The sequence below is a fragment of the Entelurus aequoreus genome, linkage group LG27 (genome assembly GCF_033978785.1).
Source record: "Entelurus aequoreus isolate RoL-2023_Sb linkage group LG27, RoL_Eaeq_v1.1, whole genome shotgun sequence".
NCBI lineage: Eukaryota > Metazoa > Chordata > Actinopteri > Syngnathiformes > Syngnathidae > Entelurus > Entelurus aequoreus.
The window spans coordinates 5,975,837-5,997,454 of NC_084757.1; the positions used below are offsets into that span (position 1 = coordinate 5,975,837).

At 35.7% G+C, this 21,618-nt stretch overlaps 1 protein-coding gene across 1 annotated transcript in view; it reads right to left on the bottom strand.

The window, feature by feature from the left end:
* Positions 1-301: 301 nt before the first annotated feature.
* The window catches only part of LOC133644680 (epidermal growth factor receptor substrate 15-like 1), a 78,919-nt gene continuing 57,602 nt past the window's right edge, over positions 302-21,618 (bottom strand). Inside the window, 3 exon segments of the mRNA XM_062039367.1 lie at positions 302-629; positions 3,973-3,989; positions 7,432-7,587. Coding sequence (XP_061895351.1) covers positions 483-629; positions 3,973-3,989; positions 7,432-7,587 — 320 coding nt within the window. The 3' untranslated portion in view covers positions 302-482.

Below are 21,618 nucleotides of genomic sequence, written 5' to 3' on the forward strand. Positions count from 1 at the left end.
CATTGTGAGCGTTAGGGTGGACTTCTTGTCACAGTGAATTGTTAACGAGGAGTTCTCCAGCCAAACAAAAACCCACGTCGTGGTGTACTTGAGGTTCTAGAAGATGAGGAGCGCCTAGTCTGAACTATATCAAAGTCAGTCTGGAGCGTTTAGTAGCACCAGAACCACACACACCGTCCCAGATGTTGTCCAGAGTCACCAACAACACTTGGTCCAGTGAACGCATCACCGGCTTCTTCTCCGTCCCACAGAGTTCCTACTGACCACCTGTCCTGATCCTGGTGTGCTTATTTCTTCTCCATTCTTTATATGTGTGTGTGTGTGTGTGTGTGTGTGTGTGTGTGTGTGTGTGTGTGTGTGTGTGTGTGTGTGTGTGTGTGTGTGTGTGTGTGTGTGTGTGTGTGAGCGCCCATGAACTCTAAGTCTGTGTTCTGGTGTGAATATTCGGTCCTGGAGACCACCCAGCGGGGACGAGGTACCGGTCACGCGTTGGACATCTCGGCCTTGCTGAGGGCGATGGCGAGCTCCAGGTCCTCCTGCTCCTGCTGCCTCAGACGCTTCAGACGCTCGCGCTCCGCCCGCTCGCTCTCTCGCTTGGCCCACTCCAGCTGCTGCGCCTCGTTGCCAAACTACCACACGGATGACACGTCAGGCCTGTGCGTGCGTGTGTGTGTGTTCTTGTATTTCTAGCCTTCTTGAGACATGAAGAAGGAAAAGTATCTTCCATATGAGGAGGTGTGAAGAAGTGATGACATAAATCAATAACATTGCATCTACTAGACAATGTGTCATTAGTGGTGACATCTATCAACATGAGGGTGCTCCCAAAAAGGAGGGATTTTTATCATTGTCGCTTTTAAAAGTGCTCCCCCTCTGGTCAACATGTGAAATAACAAGTGTGTGTAAAAATTTGAAGTGCACCCCCTCTGGTCAATATGTGAAATAACAAGTGTGTGTAAACAATTCGAAGTGCTCCCCCTCTGGTCAACATATGAAATAACAAGTGTGTGTAAACAATTTGAAGTGCTCTCCCTCTGGTCAACATATGAAATAATAAGTGTGTGTAACAATTTGAAGTGCTCCCCCTCTGGTCAACATATGAAATAACAAGTGTGTGTAAAAATTTGAAATGCGCCCCCTTTGGCCAAAATGAATCAAACAAATAAAATAAATATGTATATAGAGAGACATACTGTAATAACTTGAAGTAAATAATGAAGATTAAAAACCATATGAAATAACAAGTGTGTGTAAAAATTTGAAGTGCACCCCTCTGGTCAACATGTGAAATAACAAGTGTGTGTAACAATTTGAAGTGCCCCGCCTGTGGTCAACATATGAAATAACAAGTGTGTGTAAGAAATTGAAATCAAAATTAATAAAACTAATAAAATAAATATGTATATAGAGACATACTGTAATAACTTGAAGTAAATAATGAAGATTAAAAACCAATTACAAACAAAAAATTCCCAAAAATGTTTTATTAACTAAGAGCAGTGTTTTTCTCACAATGTGTCGACTTTTTTCCTATAAAAATTGGGAACAATTTCTCATATTCTTTCTGTTTCTGTAATATTGCAATATTTTCTCATAAAAATATTACTTTTTAATGTAAAATTGTTACTTTTTAATGTAAAATTGTGACATTTGTCATAAAAAATTCCGACTTTTATCACAATATTGCCCATTATTTTAAATTGTTCTTGTAAAATGGTGACATTTTTTTAAGTAGAATTAGTAAAATTTCGATTATTATTAAAATATTGCCAAAAGTTTAAGGTTTTCTTATAAAATTGTGACTTTTGTCGAGTAAAATTACGACTCTTTTCATAAAATTGCCAAAATGTTAAGCTTTTCTTGTAAAATTGCGACTTTTACTGAGTAAAATTCCACTTTTATCATAATATTGCACAAATATTCAGTTTTTCTTGTAAAATTTTGACTCGCGTTGAGTAAAATGACGACTTTTATTATAATACTGCCAAAATTCTAAGTTTTTCTTGTGAAATTCCAACAAATTTTTCACAACAAGCTTTTTTATATGTGCATAGTATGTATATATTATTAATGTTGTAAATACACTTCTTTATATATCTAGAAAGGCTGGTCCTAAAGAGGGAGGCATTTTTCTCACGTCTCAAGAAGGTAACAAATATAAGAATGTGTGTGTGTGTGTGTGTGTGTGTGTGTATGTGTGTGTGTGTGTTCTTGTATTTCTAGCCTTCTTGAGACATGAAGAAGGAAAAGTATCTTCCATATGAGGAGGTGTGAAGAAGTGATGACATAAATCAATAACATTGCATCTAATAGACAATGTCTCATTTGTGGTGACATCTATCAACATGAGGGTTCTCCCAAAAAGGAGAGACTTTTATCATTGTCGCTTTTAAAAGTGCTCCCCCTCTGGTCAACATATGAAATAACAAGTGTGTGTAAACAATTTGAAGTGCACCCCCTCTGGTCAACATGTGAAATAACAAGTGTGTGTAAAAATTTGAAGTGCTCCCACTGTGGTCAACATATGAAATAACAAGTGTGTGTAAACATTTGAAGTGCTCCCCCTCTGGTCAACATATGAAATAAGTGTGTGTAAACAATTTGAAGTGCTCCCCCTCTGGTCAACATATGAAATAACAAGTGTGCGTAAAAATTTGAAGTGCTCCAACTGTGGTCAACATATGAAATAACAAGTGTGTGTAAACATTTGAAGTGCTCCCCCTCCGGTCAACATATGAAATAACAAGTGTGTGTGTAAAATTTTGATGTGCACCCCCTTTGTTCAACATATGAAATAACAAGTATGTGTAAAAATTTTAAGTGCTCCAACTGTGGCCAACATAGGAAATGACAAGTGTGTGTAAGAAATTAAAATGAGCCCCATTTGGCCAAAATTAATAAAACAAATAAAATAAATATGTATATAGAGAGACATACTGTAATAACTTGAAGTAAATAATGAAGATTAAAAACCATATGAAATAACAAGTGTGTGTAAAAATTTGAAGTGCCCCACCTGTGGTCAACATATGAAATAACAAGTGTGTGTAAGAAATTGAAATCAAAAATAATAAAACTAATAAAATAAATATGTATATAGAGACATACTGTAATAACTTGAAGTAAATAATGAAGATTAAAAACCAATTACAAACAAAAAATTCCCCAAAATTTTTTATTAACTAAGAGCAGTGTTTTTCCTCACAATGTGTCGACTTTTTTCTTATAAAAAATTGGGAACAATTTCTCATATTCTTTCTGTTTCTGTAATATTGTAATATTTCCTCATAAAAATATTACTTTTTAATGTAAAATTGTTACTTTTTAATGTAAAATTGTGACATTTGTCATAAAAAATTCCGACTTTTATCACAATGTTGCCATTTTTTTAAATTGTTCTTGTAAAATGGTGACATTTTTTTTAAGTAGAATTAGTAAAATTTCGATTATAATTAAAATATTGCCAAAAGTTTAAGGTTTTCTTATAAAATTGTGACTTTTGTCGAGTAAAATTACGACTCTTTTCATAAAATTGCCAAAATGTTAAGCTTTTCTTGTAAAATTGCGACTTTTACTGAGTAAAATACCACTTTTATCATAATATTGCACAAATATTCAGTTTTTCTTGTAAAATTTTGACTCGCGTTGAGTAAAATGACGACTTTTATTATAATACTGCCAAAATTCTAAGTTTTTCTTGTGAAATTCCAACAAATTTTTCACAACAAGCTTTTTTATATGTGCATAGTATGTATATATTATTAATGTTGTAAATACACTTCTTTATATATCTAGAAAGGCTGGTCCTAAAGAGGGAGGCATTTTTCTCAGCTCTCAAGAAGGTAACAAATACAAGAATGTGTGTGTGTGTGTGTGTGTGTGTGTGTGTGTGTGTGTGTGTGTGTGTGTGTGTGTGTGTGTGTGTGTGTGTGCGTGTGTGAGAGTGACACCTCCCATCAATTTTGAACTCACCTTTGCTTTGTCGGGCCCTGTCATGGAGGCAGAACAGACGTGTTAGCGATGCGTATAAAGTCCCAGTCACATGACATACTTTCTACTTCCTGTTAGTGTGTACTCACACTGGGCCACTGGTACCGAGCTGGACTGGTACTCACACCAATGCCCTCAAGCCCCGGTCCCGTCACGTCTATTACGCTGTTTTTACCGCAATTTCTCTGTGTATTTTAAAGCTGTCATTAATTACTCGCGAGAGGAGCAATCGCATTAATCCAATGACACATCGATTCTGCGGTTTTACCACAATTTCCCTGACATGATGTATAAATTCTAGTCTTATTTCGAGTCTTGCTGATTATGTTCTACTGTTGAAGGTGTCAGCTGTCATTAATTACTCATGAGAGGAGCAATCGCATTAATTAATTGTGCATTTTATCACAATTTCCCTGATTTTGTGGATTATTTCTAAATTGATTTTAAGTCACTCATTAGTTCTACGACAGGATTGCCGACTGTCATTACTAACCTACGAGAGGAGCGATCGCATTAATTAAACAACACGTCTATTCTGACTTTTAACACAATTTTCCTTATTTTGTGGATTATTTCTAGTTTTTTTTTCGAGTCATTCATTAGTTCTACGACGGGATTGCCGACTGTCATTACTAACCTACGAGAGGAGCGATCGCATTAATTAAACAACACGTCTATTCTGACTTTTACCACAATTTCCCTTATTTTGTGGATTATTTGTAGTTTTATTTTGAGTCATTCATTAGTTCTACGACGGAATTGCCGACTGTTATTACTAACCTACGAGAGGAGCGATCGCATTAATTAAACAACACGTCTATTCTGACTTTTACCACAATTTCCCTTATTTTGTGGATTATTTCTAGTTTTTTTTCGAGTCATTCATTAGTTCTACGACAGAAGTGCCGACTGCCATTAATAACCCGCAAGAGGAGCGATCGCAATAATTAAACATGTCTATTCTGACATTTAGTAAAATTTCCCTGACATTATGTATAATGTGTAGTCTTATTTCGAGTCATGTTGATTATTTCACCGTGGAAGTGCTAATTGTCATGAATTACTTCCAAGTGGAGCAATTGCATTGGTAAATAAATGACACGTCTATTCAGCCTTTTAACCATCATCAACTTTTTGGATTATTTACAGTCGTATTTCAAGTCTTGCTGATTATTTTTTTACTGTGGAAAGTTTTAGCTGTCATTACTTGTGAGAGGAGCAATCGCATTAATTAAATGACACATCAATTCAGCGTTTTTACCAGTTTCCCTGACTGTGGATTATTTCTAGTTTTATTTCGAGTCACTCATTAGTTCTACTTATTTTGAGTCTTTGGGGCGGTATAGCTCGGTTGGTAGAGTGGCCGTGCCAGCAACTTGAGGATTCCAGGTTCGATCCCCGCTTCTGCCGTCCTAGTCACTGCCGTTGTGTCCTTGGGCAAGACACTTTACCCACCTGCTCCCAGTGCCACCCACACTGCTTTAAATGTAACTTTAGATATTGGCCTTCACTATGTAAGGCGCTTTGAGTCACTAGAGAAAAGCGCTATATAAATATAATTCACTTCACTTTCTGATTATTTTTACTGTGGAAAGCGTCAGTGGTCATTAATTACTCGCGAGAGGAGCAATCGCATTAATTAAATGACATATCGATTGTGCATTTATCACAATTTCCCTTATTTTGTGGATTATTTCTAAATTGATTTCAAGTCACTCATTAGTTCTACGACGGAATTGCCGACTGTCATTACTAACCTACGAGAGGAGCGATCGCATTAATTAAACAACACAACTATTCTGTCTTTTACTACAATTTCCCTGACTTTATGTAACATCTCAGTTACATAAAAGTTATCAATTGCAGTCTTAGTAGATCACACGCAACTAACATAGTGTGAGAGTCCAGTCCATAGTGGATCTAACATAATAGTGAGAGTCCAGTCCATAGTGGATCTAACATAATAGTGTGAGTCCAGTCCATAGTGGATCTAACATAATAGTGAGAGTCCAGTCCATAGTGGATCTAACATAATAGTGTGAGAGTCCAGTCCATAGTGGATCTAACATAATAGTGAGAGTCCAGTCCATAGTGGATCTAACATAATAGTGTGAGAGTCCAGTCCATAGTGGATCTAACATAATAGTGAGAGTCCAGTCCATAGTGGATCTAACATAATAGTGTGAGAGTCCAGTCCATAGTGGATCTAACATAATAGTGTGAGAGTCCAGTCCATAGTGGATCTAACATAATAGTGTGAGAGTCCAGTCCATAGTGGATCTAACATAATAGTGTGAGAGTCCAGTCCATAGTGGATCTAACATAATAGTGAGAGTCCAGTCCATAGTGGATCTAACATAATAGTGTGAGAGTCCAGTCCATAGTGGATCTAACATAATAGTGTGAGAGTCCAGTCCATAGTGGATCTAACATAATAGTGTGAGAGTCCAGTCCATAGTGGATCTAACATAATAGTGAGAGTCCAGTCCATAGTGGATCTAACATAATAGTGAGAGTCCAGTCCATAGTGGACCTAGTTAATAGTGTGAGAGTCCAGTCCATAGTGGATCTAACATAATAGTGAGAGTCCAGTCCATAGTGGATCTAACATAATAGTGTGAGAGTCCAGTCCATAGTGGATCTAACATAATAGTGAGAGTCCAGTCCATAGTGGATCTAACATAATAGTGTGAGAGTCCAGTCCATAGTGGATCTAACATAATAGTGTGAGAGTCCAGTCCATAGTGGATCTAACATAATAGTGAGAGTCCAGTCCATAGTGGATCTAACATAATAGTGTGAGAGTCCAGTCCATAGTGGATCTAACATAATAGTGTGAGAGTCCAGTCCATAGTGGATCTAACATAATAGTGTGAGAGTCCAGTCCATAGTGGATCTAACATAATAGTGTGAGTCCAGTCCATAGTGGATCTAACATAATAGTGAGAGTCCAGTCCATAGTGGATCTAACATAATAGTGTGAGAGTCCAGTCCATAGTGGATCTAACATAATAGTGTGAGAGTCCAGTCCATAGTGGATCTAACATAATAGTGTGAGTCCAGTCCATAGTGGATCTAACATAATAGTGAGAGTCCAGTCCATAGTGGATCTAACATAATAGTGAGAGTCCAGTCCATAGTGGATCTAACTTATACTTCATGCAATTTTAGAGTTAGCAGACGTTGTTTAGCAGGTGGTCTTTGGATCTGAGTCGATTAAATCCTGTGTATTATTTCAAGTCATGCTGATGAGTTCCCTGTGAAAGGTCCTTAATTACCTGTGTGGAGCGACCACACATACCAGACTGGTGTGAAGTGGGCCCAGGTGTGGTCCAATAGGCCCAGGGTGAGTACTTGGTGTTAATATCATTCACAATGGCTGCCTAATGCTGGCGTCACAGCTGAAATGAGTCCTAGTGAAGTCTGTAAAAGGAACTTTACTTGATGCCAGGGATGGAGCGAAAGGGTCTTTGCCGCTGAAAGGGTCTCCCGAGACTTTTTTACTCTGGAAGGGGTCCACGGCGTCCCTGCCGAACGGCTGGAAGGGGTCACATGGTTTGGAGGGTTCCCCTGACATGCTCACTGGGGTGGTCGTACCTGCAGACAGAGCCACGTCGAAACCAGTGTCAATCAAGCAATCAAAGTTTACTTATATAGTTCTAAATCACCAGTGTCTCAAAGGGCTGCACAAGCCACAACCACATCCTGGGCTCAGATCCCACATTAGGGCAAGGAAAAACTCAAGGAGAAACCTTGGAGGGGACCGTACATGTTATGTAGACCACAAGGAAGTCATTTACATTTAGAAAACAAATCATAGTATGACTTCTTTAATGCGCCTTAAAATCCGGTGGGCCTTTTATATGAAAGAAAACCTGACTAGACCCGCTCATCGGCAGTGCGTCTTTCAATCTCGGGCGCCCTATGGTCCGTAAAACCGGGTAGTCATTAACGCTCCAATCTGTGCCGCCATCACAGCTTTACTCCACATGCAAAACAACTCTTTATGAATTCAGATTGTCAAAGTAATTCAGCCCCTCCCCCCTCAGTGAAGATGCATAGAAGAACATCTGGCAGCTCGAGAACAGCGGAAGGCAAACACTGAAAACCCCAAAAACCAACTCAAGCGATCTCAACGGTTTCCTGGTTGAAGAGCTGGTTTGGTTTGCGGCCACATCAGCACTGCGATCCTGACCCTGATGACAAAAGCTTCTTCAACTGCAAATGCATTTTTCAGAGATGTAAAACCCCGACAACAACAATACAACCATGTGACAACAATATCTTCTTCAATAAGCAACTTGGACTGACAGTAAAGATATAATTTCACTAATTGACACGTACACAACTATATTAGACATTAAATCTATGCAAATATTGGTTTGGATTTCAATCAATTATTTGTTTTATACATGAAGTGCAAGTTGTCTTTTTTTAAAGAAATATTTGTGTATTATTACCATTTACTGCAGGTGTGGCCACACTTTTTCTGCATGCGAGCTACTTTTCAATGTACCAAGTGGAGGGGATCTACCTCATTCATATATATCATTTATATGGATTTATTTATGAAAGAGAGGTTATTTTGGCCAAAAAATAAATTTTTATATGAATCAAGATTTTTATTCTTAACAATTTTTAATCTATTTAAAAAAAAAATTTAATAAAAATTGTTTAAAAAAAAATAAAAAAATAAAATAAAATAAAAAAATAAATAAAAAAATAAATAAAATATATATATATATATATATATATTCATTAACTGTCCTGTCCAGCCACTCAGACAAATCATATTGTTGGTACATCAGGGATGGCCACACTTTTTCTGCATGTGAGCTACTTTTTGATTGACCAAGTGGAGGGGATCTACCTCATTCATATATATCATTTATATGGATTTATTTACGAAAGAGAGGTTGTTTTGGCCAAAAAATAGATTTTTATATGAATCAAGATTTTTATTCTTAACAATTTTTAATCTATTTTAAAAAAAAATCAATAAAAAAAATAAAATAAAATAAAATAAAAATATATATATATTTTTTATTAACTGTCCTGTCCAGCCACTCAGACAAATCATATTGTTGGTACATCAGGGGTGGCCACACTTTTTCTGCATGCGAGCTACTTTTTGATTGACCAAGTGGAGGGGATCTACCTCATTCATACATACCATTTATATGGATTTATTTATGATACAGACATTTTTGTTAACAAGTTAAAAATGTTTAATGATAATACAAGCATGTTTCTTTTATGAAGACAAGAATATAAGTTGGTATGATTACTTCCAAGTGGAGCAATTGCATTGGTAAATAAATTACACGTCTGTTCAGCCTTTTTACTTCATTTTCTTCTGACTTTGTGGATTATTTACAGTCTTATTTCAAGTCTCGCTGTGACTGTGAAAGGTGTCAGCTGTCATTAATTACTCGCGAGTGGAGCAATCGCAATAATTAAATGACACATGGATTCTGCGTTTTTACCACAATTTCTCTTATTTTGTGGATTAATTCTAGTTTTATTTGGAGTCACTCACTTAGTTGTACAACAAAAGTGCCGACTGTCATTATTAACCTGCAAGAGGAGCTATCGCAATAATTAAACAGCATGTCTATTTTACTACAATTTCCCTGACATTATGTATAATTTCCTCATCTTACTTCAAGTCATGCTGATTATTTCACCGTGGAAGTGCTAATTGTCATGAATTACTTCCAAGTGGAGCACTTGCATTGTTAAATAAATGACACGTCTACTCAGCATTTTTACTTCATTTTTTCTGCCAGGACGCCGACACAAAGCGGCCCACAGCCATGGCCGATATAATCCCTGATTCCTCTGGGGAACGCTGGAAAGTAAAAATAATAACACATGTAAAATAGTAAGAAGGATAAAAGACAAAATACGAGTAAAACATATTATGAGGATAAAGAAATACATATATATATAGTAAATAAACCATAAATAAATAGAACTAATAAGAAATAAAATAAACCAAAAAGGTGGGTCTTAAGCCTGCTATTAAAAACATAAACATTCTGTGCGGTCCTGAGGTCCCACAGTACATTTTTGGGGCCCCACTTTTTTGTAAGCGTTTTGCAAACAAATGCTAAATGTATGCATGATCCTGTTATATCTCACATTCTAGATTGTCTTTTGGAAAAAGCTTGTCATAAACGTTACTTCATTCATTAAAAAAATAACACAAAAGAAAACACATTTTTATGCATATGTAAAAGTATTCAGTTATAAACATTCATTCACTTTCTTCTTTCCTTCATGGATCTAATCCAGGGGTCACCAACGCGGTGCCCGCGGGCACCAGGTAGCCCGTAAGGACCAGATGAGTAGCCCGCTGGCCTGTTCTAAAAATAGCTCAAATAGCAGCACTTACCAGTGAGCTGCCTCTATTTTTTAAATGTTATTTATTTACTAGCAAGCTGGTCTCACTTTGCCCGACATTTTTAATTCTAAGAGAGACAAAACTCAAATAGAATTTGAAAATCCAAGAAAATATTTTAAAGACTTGGTCTTCACTTGTTTAAATAAATTCATAAATTTTTTTACTTTGCTTCTTATAACTTTCAGAAAGACAATTTTAGAGAAAAAATCCAAACTTAAAAATGATTTTAGGATTTTTAAACACATATACCTATTTACCTTTTAATTTCCTTCCTCTTCTTTCCTGACAATTTAAATCAATGTTCAAGTAAATTTTTTTTTTTTATTATAAGAATAATAAATACATTTTCATTTAATTCTTCATTTTAGCTTCTGTTTTTTCGACGAAGAATATTTGTGAAATATTTCTTCAAACTTATTATGATTAAAATTCAAAAAAATTATTCTGGCAAATCTAGAAAATCTGTAGAATCAAATTTAAATCTTATTTCAAAATCTTTTGAATTTCTTTTAAAATTTTTGTTCTGGAAAATCTAGAAGAAATAATGATTTGTCTTTGTTAGAAATATAGCTTGGTCCAATTTGTTATATATTCTAACAAAGTGCAGATTGGATTTTAACCTATTTAAAACATGTCATCAAAATTGTAAAATTAATTTTAATCAGGAAAAATTAGTAATGATGTTCCATAAATAATTTTTTTAATTTTTTCAAAAAGATTCGAGTTAGCTAGTTTTTCTCTTCTTTTTTTCGGTTGAATTTTGAATTTTAGAGAGTCGAAATTTTTTCCGTGTTTTTTCTCTTTAAAACTGTTCAATTAAGTGTAAATATAATTCATTATTAATAATAACATAGAGTTAAAGGTAAATTGAGCAAATTGGCTATTTCTGGCAATGTATTTAAGTGTGTATCAAACTGGTAGCCCTTCACATTTATAAGTACCCAAGAAGTAGCTCTTGCTTTCAAAAAGGTTGGTGACCCCTGATCTAAACTCTACTAGTTTTTTCTATATTTGTATTTAATAAGTTGTAGGTGTATTTATTTCAGTATAAAAGTGTTTTGCTTGGGTCATGAAATGATGATAATGTTGTGTCAAGGCATACATAAAATATTTATTTCCCTCTCTAGAGTCTACATCAACTTCACATCTATCCCTCAATTCTAATCGTTTATTTTTTTTACGTAGTTTTTTTGTTTGTTTGTTTTCTGCCCTTTTTGTCAAAGAAAACTATGTTTTTTTTTTATGGCAAACACACAAAATATGCAAGATTTTCCACAAAAATATTTGTCAAAGTGTAATATTTGATGTTCTCTTAAAAACATACTTTTATTCCATGGCTTTTAACACTGAGTGATGCCCATCCTGCAATGGCGCCCCATAATACACCTGCTGTGAACCTGTTTTTATGTTTTTTATATTTTATTTATTTATTTTTTATCGTGTTCTGTTTGTGTTGTGTTGTGTTTGCTCGGTTCTCGTATTATTTTTAACCTGCCCATTGTACAGCACTTTGGCTACACCTGTGGTCAATTTTAAATGTGCTTTATAAATAAAGTTAATTTGATTTGATTTGATTTGAAGTAATGGGAACCTTGGATAGGTGAATAATTCATAAAAACATTGATTTTGATTCAATATTATGTTTTGAGCAATGACAGTTTTAAAGAAAAAAAAAGAGCTTTTTTTTATTAGTCAACATTGCAACTTTTTCTAAATGACATTTCACCTTTAAGCTTTTTTATTTCACTTTCGTTATGTTTTTGTTTATTTGAATAGTATTTTTAGAATGTGCCGTGGGCCTTTAAAACATTAGCTGTGGGCCGCACTTTTGACACCCCTGTTATAGATAATAAAAAATGAAATCTGATAAGTCTATCGTGATATTTTCAGAATGTGTTTGTTCTATTTTTGGCCAAAGTAAGTCAAAGAAAACAATCTGAAGTTGTCTTTATTTTTTGGTTTTAATCCCATGATATGCCATCTATATATATATTTCAGGAAATAAGAGCCACTTTGGACGCCGCTGCTGTATTGTTGGCAAAATATCTTGAATCATGACGTCTACGTGATGAGCTGAAAGCATTGATCTTATTCTCATGTCCTCATTTTGAAGTCCCGAGTGATTTTGGGGTGTGTCTTTTTTGAGGACCACAATTGCCGAACCGCTTGTTGATGGTGACGAGTGTTACTAAAGCATGGGGGTCAACTGGTTCTGCCAAAGCACCGTGGGAGCCAGCAGGATGTTTTACTGGTGAAGGTGCTAAACCGCACGACCGGTCGCACAACAACTGAGGCGAGCGCCGCACACGCACACGCACACGCACACGCACGGCTGGCAATCCATTTTTTTTCCTCTTTTGCAAAGCGCACAAACAAACACAGATGAGAAACCACAGTTATGCGCCACACCCTGTTCTGCAACATGGTGTGGGGAGTGATGCTAGCGCTCAGCAGCAGTTGCAGAGAGCAGCTCAGCCTGCTGACGTGACATCAAGTTGAGGTCACGTCTTGTTTTTTTTTTGCATATTTGAAATGAAAATATATGAAATGAAATGTGCCACCTGCTGCTACTAGCACACTGTGTGAATGGACCATGAAATGTAGCAGGTAGAAGAGCGGAGTGAAGCACTCACACACATGAGAGGAAGGAAACCACACATCATCAACACTAAGTGCCCTGGCAATGTTCCCACCTTCAGCCTTTAATTGAGCCTTTACCAATTGTTACTGAGCCCAGGCACCTATTTCACATCAACTTGAAGAGCATGTAAGGCCTACACTGCAAAAAGTGAAATCTAAGTACAAACCCCGTTTCCATATGAGTTGGGAAATGGTGTTAGATGTAAATATAAACGGAATACAATGATTTGCAAATCCTTTTCAAGCCATATTCAGTTGAATATGCTACAAAGACAACATATTTCATGTTCAAACTCATAAACATTTTTTTTTTTTTGGCCAATAATAATTAACTTAGAATTTCATGGCTGCAACACGTGCCAAAGTAGTTGGGAAAGGGCATGTTCACCACTGTGTTACATGGCCTTTCCTTTTAACAACACTCAGTAAAGGTTTGGGAAGTGAGGAGACACATTTTTGAAGTGGAATTCTTTCCCATTCTTGCTTGATGTACAGCTTAAGTTGTTCAACAGTCCGGGGGTCTCCCTTCTGCTATTTTAGGTGCCACACATTTTCAATCTCTGGACTACAGGCAGGCCAGTCTAGTACCCGCACTCTTTTACTATGAAGCCACGTTGATGTAACACGTGGCTTGGCATTGTCTTGCTGAAATAAGCAGGGGCGTCCATGGTAACGTTGCTTGGATGGCAACATATGTTGCTCCAAAAGCTGTATGTACCTTTCAGTAGGGATGTCCGATAATGGCTTTTTGCCGATATCCGATATGCCGATATTGTCCAACTCTTTAATTACCGATACCGATATCAACCGATACCGATATCAACCGATATATACAGTCGTGGAATTAACACATTATTATGCCTAATTTGGACAACCAGGTATGGTGAAGATAAGGTACTTTTTTAAAAAATGAATCAAATAAAATAAGATAAATAAATTAAAAACATTTGCTTGAATAAAAAAGAAAGTAAAACAATATAAAAACAGTTACATAGAAACTAGTAATTAATGAAAATTTGTAAAATTAACTGTTAAAGGTTAGTACTATTAGTAGACCAGCAGCATGCACAATCATGTGTGCTTACGGACTGTATCCCTTGCAGACTGTATTGATATATATTGATATATAATGTAGGAAGCAGAATATTAATAACAGAAAGAAACAACCCTTTTGTGTGAATGAGTGTAAATGGGGGAGGGAGGTTTTTTGGGTTGGTGCACTCATTGTAAGTGTATCTTGTGTTTTTTATGTGGATTTAATAAAAATAAAAATAAAATAAAAAACCGATACCGATAATAAAAAAAACCGATACCGATAATTTCCGATATTACATTTTAACACATATATCGGCCGATAATATCGGCAGGCCGATATTATCGGACATCTCTACCTTTCAGCATTAATGGTGCCTTCACAGATGTGTAAGTTACCCATGTCTTGGCCACTAATACACCCCCATACCATCACACATGCTGCCTTTTACACTTTCACCCTAGAACAATCCGGATGGTTCTTTTCCTCTTTGGTCCGGAGGACACGACATCCACAGTTTCCAAACACAATTTGAAATGTGGACTCGTCAGACCACAGAACACTTTTCCACTTTGCATCAGTCCATCTTAGATGAGCTCAGACCCAGCGAAGCCGACTGCATTTCTGGGTGTTGTTGATAAACGGTTTTCACCTTGCATAGGAGAGTTTTAACTTGCACTTACAGATGTAGCGACCAACTGTAGTTACTGACAGTGGGTTTCTGAAGTGTCCCTGAGCCCATGTGGTGATATCCTTTACACACTGATGTGGCTTGTTGATGCAGTACAGCCTGAGGGATGGAAGGTCACGGGCTTAGCTGCTTACGTGCAGTGATTTCTCCACATTCTCTGAACCCTTTGATGATATTATGGAGCGTAGATGGTGAAATCCCTAAATTCCTTGCAATAGCTGGTTGAGAAAGGTTTTTCTTAAACTGTTCAACAATTTGCTCAGGCATTTGTTGACAAAGTGGTGACCCTCGCCCCATCCTTGTTTGTGAATGACTGAGCATTTCATGGAATCTACTTTTATACCCAATCATGGCACCCACCTGTTCCCAATTAGCCTGTTCACCTGTGGGATGTTCCAAATAAGTTTTTGATGAGCATTCCTCAACTTTATCAGTATTTATTGCCACCTTTCCCAACTTCTTTGTCACGTGTTGCTGCCATCAAATTCTAAAGTTAATGATTATTTGCAAAAAAAAAAAATGTTTATGAGTTTGAACATGAAATATGTTGTCTTTGTAGCATATTCAACTGAATATGGCTTGAAAAGGATTTGCAAATCATTGTATTCCGTTTATATTTACATCTAACACCATTTCCCAACTCATATGGAAACGGGGTTTGTGAGATGAAATATCAAACTTATCAAACTGTTCAAATGAATACAATACCCCTGTGGGTAAGATTCCTTATGAAACTCATGACGTCTCACGGGCCAAATTGAAGACGTCGGCGGGCCGCACTTGGCCCGCGGGCCATAATTTGGACACCCTTGCTCTAGAACAGGGGTCACCAACCTTTTTGAAAGCAAGAGCTACTTCTTGGGTACTGATTAATGTGAAGGGCTACCAGTTTGATACACACTTCAATAAATCGCCAGAAATAGCCAATTTGCTCAATTTACCTTTAACTCTATGTTATTATTAATAATTAATGATATTTACACTTAATTGAACGGTTTAAAAGAGGAGAAAACACGAAAAAAATGACAATTACATTTTGAAACATAGTTTATCTTCAATTTCGACTCTTTAAAATTCAAAATTCAACCGAAAAAAAAGAAGATAAAAACTAGCAAATTCGAATCTTTTTGAAAAAATTAAAAAATAATTTATGGAACATCATTAGTCATTTTTCCTGATTAAGATTAATTTTAGAATTTTGATGACATGTTTTAAATAGGTTAAAATCCAATCCGCACTTTGTTAGAATATATAACAAATTGGACCAAGCTATATTTCTAACAAAGACAAATCATTATTTCTTCTAGATTTTCCAGAACAAAAATTTTAAAAGAAATTCAAAAGACTTTGAAATAAGATTCAAATTTGATTCTCCAGATTTTCTAGATTTGCCAGAATATTTTTTTGAATTTTAATCATAATAAATTTGAAGAAATATTTCACAAATATTCTTCGTCGAAAAAACACAAGCTAAAATGAAGAATTAAATTAAAATGTATTTATTATTCTTTACAATAAAAAAATTTAAAAATTACTTGAACATTGATTTAAATTGTCAGTAAAGAAGAGGAAGGAATTTAAAAGGTAAAAATGTATATGTGTTTAAAAATCCTAAAATCATTTTTAAGGTTGTATTTTTTCTCTAAAATTGTCTTTCTGAAAGTTATAAGAAGCAAAGTAAAAATAATAATACATTTATTTAAACAACTGAAGACCAAGTCTTTAAAATATGTTCTTGGATTTTCAAATTGTATTTGAGTTTTGTCTCTCTTAGAATTAAAAATGTCGGGCAAAGCGAGACCAGCTTGCTAGTAAATAAATAACATTTAAAAAATACAGGCAGCTCACTGGTAAGTGCTGCTATTTGAGCTATTTTTAGAACAGGCCAGCGGGCTACTCATCTGGTCCTTACGGGCTACCTGGTGCCCGCGGGCACCGTGTTGGTGACCCCTGCTCTAGAATTTCTAACTGGTTCGGAACTAACAGTGTTCGGATTGTAATCGTCCAAATATGACAAAACACTTTTGTCCTGTTCTATAAGTCGTACGTCAGCAGCCAAGAGGAGCTTTTTTAACCTGTATCCTACTTTAAAAAGGTTTTATTATGATTTATATATCAAATAATATATTATAGAAAATTGTGTTGAACATGGAATCGAATGTATTCGAATCGTGAGGTGCCTAAAAATCTACCAGGTCTCTGACGTAGATAAATGAACAGACACACGTATTTTTAGTAAATAAACAATCATGTTGATTGAGACCTGATGATCTCTGCAGTGGTTGCTAATCACGCATAAAGTGTCTGACTGTGGAATGTGGTGTGGCTGTGTGAAAGCACACACAATTAAGGCGAAATGGAGCTTAATTGCTGAGTACTGAATAAAAGCCACAGGTGGACGAATGCCAGTACATTTCCTGCCGTGTGGCAATTCTGCAGGATCTCTGTGTGAAAGAGACTCATGTGGCAGAGCAGGGGTGTCAAACTGGTTTTCATTGAGGGCCACATTGCAGTTATGCTTGCCCTCCATATATAAGTAACATATGGATATACATGTATATATATAATACATTAACGATATATTTTTTTACATAAGCTGCAAAAAGATATTGAAATTTCACTTTAATAGAATAGAATAGGATAGAATAATAATAATTAGGGACGTCCGATAATGGCTTTTTGCCGATATCCGATATTCCGATATTGTCCAACTCTTTAATTACCGATACCGATATCAACCGATACCGATATCAACCGGTATATGCAGTCGTGGAATTAACACATTATTATGCCTAATTTGGACAACCAGGTATGGTGAAGATAAGGTACTTTTTAAAAAAAAATAAGATAACTAAATTAAAAACATTTTCTTGAATAAAAAAGAAAGTAAAACAATATAAAAACAGTTACAGAGAAACTAGTAATTAATGAAAATGAGTAAAATTAACTGTTAAAGGTTAGTACTATTAGTGGAGCAGCAGCACACACAATCATGTGTGCTTACGGACTGTATCCCTTGCAGACTGTATTGATATATATTGATATATAATGTAGGAACCAGAATATTGATAACAGAAAGAAATGGGGGGAGGGAGGTTTTTTGGGTTGGTGCACTAATTGTAAGTGTATCTTGTGTTTTTTATGTGGATTTAATTAAAAAAAACAAACAAAACAAAAAAAACGATACAGATAATAATAAAAACCGATACCGATAATTACCGATATTACATTTTAACGCATTTATCGGCCGATAATATCGGCAGGCCGATATTATCGGACATCCCTAATAATAATAGAATAAAAACTGGCAGTTCAGTCACCAGAATTTTCTAGTAAAAGCTGTGTTTTTTTTACAGCATATAAACAAATGGTATAAATGGAATGGAATGGAGAAACAATACCACTTTTTTTAGTGGTAAAATTCAAGCAACAGAGCTGCCAGTTTGTTTGTTTTTATCGTGAAATCTTGTTGTTTTAATGTTTTTTTTGTTTGTTTTTTAATGTTTTAGTGTCTTACTGTATATGGGAAAAAAGAGCAGCAAAGTTGATTTTACAGTAAAAAAAAAAACTCCGTCGGTGAAATTTAACCGTAAAATCTATTGTCAATTTTACAGTCTACAATTTGATTGATCATTTGTTTTGAAATCATAAGTCAAGCAGATATTTAAGTACGGTATTTATCTTTATTTTACACAAAAAATATTTTTGGAATACATGATAATATAATATTGAATTTCAAAAGATATTTTGCAGGACAACATTTTGAATGTCAAAAGGGAAAGAAGAAATATATTTAGTAAGGAAAGATTTGTCAGGTTTATATAATACATTAACAATATATTTTTTTACATAAGCTGCAAAAAAATATTTAAATTTCACTTTAATAGAATAGGATAGAATAATAATTATAGAATAAAAAGTGGCAGTTCAGTCACCAGAATTTTACAGTAAAAGCAGTGTTTTTTTTAACAGCATATAAACAAATGGTATAAATGGAATGGAATGGAGAAACAATACCACTTTTTTTAGTGGTAAAATTCAAGCAACAGAGCTGCCAGTTTATTTGTTTTTATTGTGAAATCTTGTTGTTTTAATGTTTTTTTTGTTTGTTTTTTAATGTTTTAGTGTCTTACTGTATATGGGAAAAAAACAGTACCAAAGTTGATTTTACAGTAAAAAAAAAAATCAGTCTGCGAAATTTAACCGTAAAATCTATTGTCAATTTTACAGTCTACAATTTGATTGATCATTTGTTTTGAAATCATAAGTCAAGCAGATATTTAAGTACGGTACTTATGTTTATTTTACACAAAAAATATTTTTGGAATACATGATAATATAATATTGAATTTCAAAAGATATTTTGCAGGACATCATTTTGAATGTCAAAAGGGAAAGAAGAAATATATTTAGTAAGGAAAGATTTGTCAGGTTTGTCACTGACAGTTTAGTTATGTTTTGGTTTTTCCTCTGTTTGTTTATTTCCTGTCAGCGCTCTTATTTTGGTTCAGTTTCCTGCTAGTCTCCCTGAGCGCTGTTTCCCCTCAGCTGCGGCTGATTGGCACCTGGCCACACCTGGCGTCAATCAGCCGGCTGCTATTTAAACCTGCTCTGCCCTCCAGTCAGTGCTGGAGTATTGTCATCACTACCTGTCGTGCTAATACTCACTGATGTCGTTATTTGCGGTAGTGATGGGTTGATGAGGCGTCATGAAGCGTTTCGACACGTTGCAAAACTGTATTGATGCTGTGTCACTAAATACTGACATCTGCTGGACATTAAAAATCCCTACAGGCAACCTATGGACCGACTCAACTGACACTGATTTTATGACCTAGTACAGGGGTCGGCAACCCAAAATGTTGAAAGAGCCATATTGGAGCAAAAATACAAAAACAAATCTGTCTGGAGCCGCATAAAAGCCATATTACATACAGATAGTGTGTCATGAGATATACATTGAATTAAGAGGACTTAAAGGAAACTAAATGACCTCAAATATAGCTACAAATGAGGCATAATGATGCAATATGTACATATAGCTAGCCTAAATAGCATGTTAGCATCGATTAGCTTGCAGTCATGCAGTGACCAAATATGTCTGATTAGCACTCCACACAAGTCAATAACATCAACAAAACTCACCTTTGTGCATTCATGTACAATGTTAAAAGTGTGGTGGACTAAATGAGACAGAAAAAGAAGTGGCATAAAACACGTCCTAGAAAGTCGGAGAAAGTTATACATGTAACAAACTATGGTGAGTTCAAGGACCGCCAAAATTAGTAGGACAAAACGGTGCTCGCCAAATACTCGAATCAGTGAAGCATGTTTAATACAAACAGTGTGATTTATAACAATTAGGGAGGTTTGTGTCATGTTTGTCCTCCTACAGAAACCATATTAAAACAAAAAAAAAAATGTTTTCCCCTCATCTTTTTCCATTTTTCATACATTTATGAAAAAGCTCCAGAGAGCCACTAGGGCGGCGCTAAAGAGCCGCATGCGGCTCTAGAGCCGCGGGTTGCCGACCCCTGACCTAGTATATACAATAATATAAACCAAGTCATTGTATTTCATTTAGGATTATTTCATATCTTCATTTAAATAACAATATATTTGTATCTTTTTTACATACAGTCAATAAATAATGTGAATATGTATCATAACATGGAAATCTAAGAGAACGTGTTGTGAATGAGAATGCTTGTGGACTGGGAATTTTATTTTAATTTTTTTTTTACACATTTTTATTAAAAAAAAACAGTTTTCCCAACGTATTAAATTTTAGACAATTTCTCTTCTAAGTTATTATTTCTCCGGCTGTAGAAAAGACCTGCTCACAGGGCACGGAGGAGGCGTCAGTGCCACACAGTTGGCGTATTGGTCACGTGACCGAAACAGCTCATGATCGGTCACGTGACTTTCTAAAAGCGGTACGCGCACCGACATACGCCGATGCATTGGTGTGTAGTCTATAAAATCCGCTACACCTCCCTGATACCGAAGTACATGTCAAACTACTTCCTTAACGTAAATGACCGCCATAACCACAACACCAGGGGGAGCTCCACTAACCACGTTAAACCCAGATTCCGATCAAACAAAGGTCTTAACTCATTCTCTTTCTATGCCACATCAATGTGGAATGCGCTCCCAGCAGGTATAAAAGAAAGGGCATCTCTATCCTCCTTCAAAACCGCAATAAAAGTTCACCTCCAGGCAGTTACAACCCTAAACTAACACCCTCCCCGGATTGCTAACAATCAAATGTAAACAATCAAATGCAGATACTTTTTCTTATGCCTTCTGATCTCTCTCTCTCTCTCTCTCTCTCTCTCTCTCTCTCTCTCTCTATGTCCACTACTTGCTGTCCATATCCTACCCCCCCCTCCCCCTCCACACCCCTGATTGTAAATAATGTAAATAATTCAATGTGATTATCTTGTGTGATGACTGTATTATGATGATAGTATATATGATAGTATATATCTGTATCATGAATCCATTTAAGTGGACCTCGACTTAAACAAGTTGAAAAACTTATTGCGGTGTTACCATTTAGTGGTCAATTGTACGGAATATGTACTTCACTGTGCAATCTACTAATAAAAGTCTCAATCAATCAATCAATCAATTGCCGGACCCATCACTACTATTTACAGTTTGCTGTCTCCTAACTCCTTGTTTTGTGTTTTCCTGTTAGCCAGATCCTTTTTAGCCGTTAGCTATTTCCAGTTTTTCTGTTTTCTGGTTCCTGTTTCTAGTTTGCCTGTTCCTAGTTCCTGGTTTGTGTTTTTTTCTTTATTTTGGACATTAAATCATGTTTTCCTGCACCTTGCCTGCCTTCTCTGCATC